The sequence below is a fragment of the Physcomitrium patens genome, chromosome 16 (assembly GCF_059467195.1).
Source record: "Physcomitrium patens ecotype Gransden chromosome 16, ASM5946719v1, whole genome shotgun sequence".
Classification (NCBI taxonomy): Eukaryota; Viridiplantae; Streptophyta; class Bryopsida; order Funariales; family Funariaceae; genus Physcomitrium; species Physcomitrium patens.
This window is the reverse complement of record NC_143425.1, coordinates 8608608-8612840: the sequence shown is the minus strand read 5'-3', so window position 1 is coordinate 8612840 and position 4233 is coordinate 8608608. Positions and strand designations below refer to the sequence as shown.

Genomic DNA, 4233 nt, shown 5'->3' with positions numbered 1-4233 from the left:
AACCAAAACCAAAATAAACAATAAGGAACGGGCCAACGTGACATGTGTTGGAAAATCAATCCTGAGCTTTCTAACACAGTATGCGAAGATGTGAGTATGAAATGTTATACTCTCTCCGTTCATCTCCATCGATTTGATCTGTACATTCACGTGTTCACACGGGAAGGATGGGTTGGCGAGCAGAAGAGGCTCGCGGTAGTAGATCCCAGAGGACCTGAAAGGGTTGTGAGTGAGTGAGTGAGTGCGATGTCCCCACCTGGGAAGAGTGTGGCGCCACCGGGTGCCATCTCGAGGATTCGTGAATATCCGTCCACGCCCAGTGCCACGTAGGTCTCACCTATGAGCATCGCCACGGCCATTGGCCGTGCGCCACCCTCGGCGATCAGAATCCCGGGCCAACCTGCCCCTTCTACACCCCCCACCCGGAATCTCCAATCCAATCTATCCGCTTCCCGAGGTTTTTTGCCGTTGATTCTTATCCCACGTGTGAACGAGACAAAATTTTGCCTGGATCCACTTATCCCGTATGAACGCAGATGTTTTTCCAGACTATTGATCCCGCACCTTGGTGTCGTCGCCCTTCTAATCGGAGCTTGCCATTTTCGTGTTTCTGCCTCCGAATTGGTCTATGATCTCCTCAATACCGTGGTTTCGAAAGCAATCTGCTCGTTTGTCACCATATTTTGGGGGGAAGTTGTTAAACTGCACGTAGCATCTAGAGCTGTGGCTTTGTTAAGAGTTTTTGTGTTGTTGGTGAGAGCTTTGGTGGTTCGAATTTCTGAGAGGGCGGGGGTAAGGGTGTGAGTGGAGATTTAAGGAAGTCGGGGAGAGTTTGAGTGTAGGAGCGTATACTTTAGGTGGGGTCTCAAGGTATGATTCTGCTTGTTTTGAATAGCTGTGTGCCAATTCTGGAAGATTGTTTATTATGAGTTTTGTTGTGGATGTTTTTCAGATCTTTAGCAATTTTTTAGAGCAAACGGTGTTCAAGGTTGGTTTTCATTACATGTATTTTTGATGATGTTGAAACTGATTTTTTTTTTTTTTTCTTCTTTTATGATTTTACAGTTATAGTTTCGTCTGAAATTCAACAGATTTGGCTGAGTCTTTACTTTTCTTTCTTATTAGGTTGCCTGCATTACAATTTTACGACGAGTTCACGCTCACTCGGGATACGGGATGGTGGTTATGGACACAGTTCCTCCAAGCTCTGTGCACACCACTGTTGCGAAACCATGTAGCCTAGAATCTTGGCAGACAGTGGGAGAGCTGGAGGAGAACCTAAAACCGTCGGACGTTTTAGACTTACCAGGCGAAGCCTACGCAATGCTTCACAAGTTGGCTCGAAAATGGACTGACATCTTGGATCCCAAAGATCTTACTTTGACACGGCTCAAAGGTGCCATGACAAATTATGTTTACCAGTGCCACTGGGAAAGAGACAATGGTCACCGCCCTCGCACAGTTCTTGTGCGGATTTATGGAGAAGGTTCGAGCATGTTTTTTAACAGAAACGATGAAGTGCTCACGTTTGAGTTGATGTCGCAGAAAGGTCAAGGACCGCACCTTCTGGGTCGGTTCCCTAATGGTCGAGTGGAAGAATTCTTGCGAGCACGGGTTTGTACCAATTCTTGCTCGTCGTTGTTGGGTCGTACTCTTCAGACGTGAAGGACAATTTAGAAAACTCATCCAGGAATCCACTATGCTGGTTCACACCGAAGCAGTTTTTGAGGTTTCGCTTCTGAATAAGCTAGATTCTGAAGATCTACGACTTGTTATTCACCTGCCGTGTAGTAAAGCGTCCTTTTGTCCATTTCAAAGTTTGGTATTTTAAAAACAGTTAATTGAATTTTCCTACTGCAGACACTCGAGAAGCACGACTTGCGAGATCCAGAAATTTCGAAGAGAATTGCTGAGAAACTGCAGGAATTTCACAGTCTCGACATGCCTGGGCCACGGAAAGCCAAGTTGTGGGAACGCCTCAGGTGAGCTTATGCGAGCAATCATTTTAGCACAAAATTTTGTGAAGAGCTGTTTTATTTCTCTTCGTCTTTTTATTAGTATTTCAAGTACCGTTTATAAATAGAACCACGTTGCTGAAAAGCTTTGATATATGCTAGGGATTGGTTGGTGAAGATTTTCGAGCATTCCGATTCTACTGAAGAGGACTTTGGTATCAACAAATTGGACGATGAAATCAATGACTTGCAACGCCGATTGATGAAGCCTGATACTCGAATTGGTTTTTGTCATAACGACTTGCAATATGGCAATATCATGGTTTCAGAGAAGGACGACTCTATCACACTCATAGTATGTGTACCTTTTTCGACTTTTACTTGTTTATTTATCTCTTTTTGAATCAGCTGAATCTTATCTTTTGTAGGACGCTTGATAGCGCATCGTGGAAATTTCGTGCTCTACGCACGTTGATAGAGCCTTCTCATCGTTTTTTAAAATTAAAATACTAAACTAGGATCAGTGGATGTGGCAGATGTCAGGAAGGTATTTGCACAAGTAGGTAGTTGCTTTGGTGAACATTATATTACTATTATGCTTACATTGTTGTGGTTTGTCGGATTGGGAGCAGGATTATGAGTACGCCAGTTACAACCCTGTGGCATTTGATATTGCCAATCATTTCTGTGAAATGACTGCAGATTATCATTCTGACGAGCCTCATTTGTTGAATCAAGCAAGCTTCCCTGGTGAGTTTTGTTGATACATTTCTGACTTAAAGTCCTCTCTGGGAAACGAACACAGTGTATATGAAGTGATGTGCAACAGTTTATATTTACTACAATACTAATGAGGAATTTTATGCAGACTACGAAGAACGAAGCCGATTTTGCCGTGCGTATCTGGAAGCTTCAGGTATTTGATTTAGTGCATTTCATTCAACTTTTTTTCCTGATCGGAGTTTAAATTTTTCTAGTTCTGGTATTTTTCATTGCAAGCCTCTAACCTATCGAACTTTTTGGTAATTTATTTATTTTTTTGTTTATTTTTTTTGCGTGTGATCAAGGCTCTCCTGCTACCTTTTACTTGAACTGAAGATTTTTGGATGTGTTGAATATCAGGGGACTCAGCTACCCAGATTGATGTGGAGAGATTTGTGAAAGAAGTGGACGAGTTCGTGGTTGCGAGTCACCTACACTGGGCTCTTTGGGGTTTGTTGTCGGTAAGAGTTCATTATCTTAGTCATACTCAGGTCCCTTCTGCTTTCGCAAGGGACAATGCCGATGTTATTAGTTTTGGGTTATGTATTGTTTATATGGAAAGAATGATCTTCCTGGGTCGAAATCCTCAAGGTTTGTTTGCTTACGTCGTACCTGGATTTATCATTTAGGTTATCGTGATAAGAGAAAGTGGCACGTCGATCATCTCTCATACTAACTGTATGATGTGTAATTTGTCACAGGCTGCGCACCAAGATGTGGAGTTCGACTTCTTTAGTTATTCTCGGCAGCGATTTGCAGAATACTACAGGCTGAAACATGATTTGTTTGGGAGTAGATAGATTGCCCGTGGATGTATCATGCAAGGTGAGCAATAGAAATTGAGATCTGTATGGTGTCAGAGGAAATCTTGTACAGCAGAAAATTAAGAACCATTTTGCAGGTTAGTTCCAAAATTATAGGTGCACAATTTGTAGTCATCAAATACTCGATGCTCTGTGCCATAATACATATGTTTCATTTGAATTGACACATATATACAATATAATGTTTTTAAATTCTTTACAAATAGATGAAGACATGTAGCCAATATATTGCAAATAGATGAAGAATGAACATGTGACAATGCCAAATGCCAAAGGAAGGAAAATATATATACATATATATATATATATATATATACATCGCCAAATTGAAGGCCATAGCCAAAATCGAAGTCCAATAGATTTTTTTGTGTTGATGCCATTAGAAAGGTAAAGATGAGACAATTTTATTAGAAGAAAAAATCAACGTGCTAATAATAATAACAATTATAATCTTTTAAAGTGTGAATTAATAAGATATATTAACCATCTTTGTACAATGGTTAATAGATCTTTTTGCAAAGATATAATTGGTATTTTAAAATTGGCTATATTATTCTTTATTAACAATTCTTCACTTCTTTCTTGATCTTTGTTACTTTTTTAAAAAAATTATTTATAAAGTTTTTTTAAAAAATTCAAAAAATCTCTACAAAAATCATACATTGATTAATGTTTTTTTAAATGGATTGATT

The 4233-nt window shown here is 40.0% G+C and overlaps 1 protein-coding gene across 2 annotated transcripts; it reads left to right on the top strand.

Annotated features, from left to right (window-relative positions):
* The first annotated feature begins 595 nt into the window (after positions 1–595).
* Positions 596–3746, top strand: LOC112293043 (putative choline kinase 2). Of its 2 annotated transcripts, none has more exons than XM_024542071.3 (8): positions 596–870; positions 1126–1614; positions 1861–1982; positions 2118–2310; positions 2588–2705; positions 2824–2871; positions 3078–3178; positions 3419–3746. In XM_024542071.3, the coding sequence occupies exons 2-8, from the start codon at positions 1177–1179 to the stop codon at positions 3515–3517; spliced, it is 1119 nt and encodes a 372-aa protein (XP_024397839.1). In that variant the 5' UTR covers positions 596–870; positions 1126–1176; the 3' UTR covers positions 3518–3746. The 2 variants fall into 2 exon arrangements, with proteins under 2 accessions (XP_024397839.1, XP_024397837.1); XM_024542069.3 differs by having other exon boundaries at positions 596–988.
* Positions 3747–4233: the final 487 nt, after the last annotated feature.

What these genes read in the sequence shown, in the direction of transcription:
- LOC112293043 (XM_024542069.3), top strand. Translation starts at nt 926, where the DNA reads ATGAGTTTTGTTGTGGATGTTTTTCAGATCTTTAGCAATTTTTTAGAG. An exon ending in AAGTTGTGGGAACGCCTCAG is followed by an intron (nt 1,983 to 2,117) that starts GTGAGCTTATGC and finishes GATATATGCTAG; the next exon opens with GGATTGGTTGGTGAAGATTT. An exon ending in TGCGTATCTGGAAGCTTCAG is followed by an intron (nt 2,872 to 3,077) that starts GTATTTGATTTA and finishes GTTGAATATCAG; the next exon opens with GGGACTCAGCTACCCAGATT.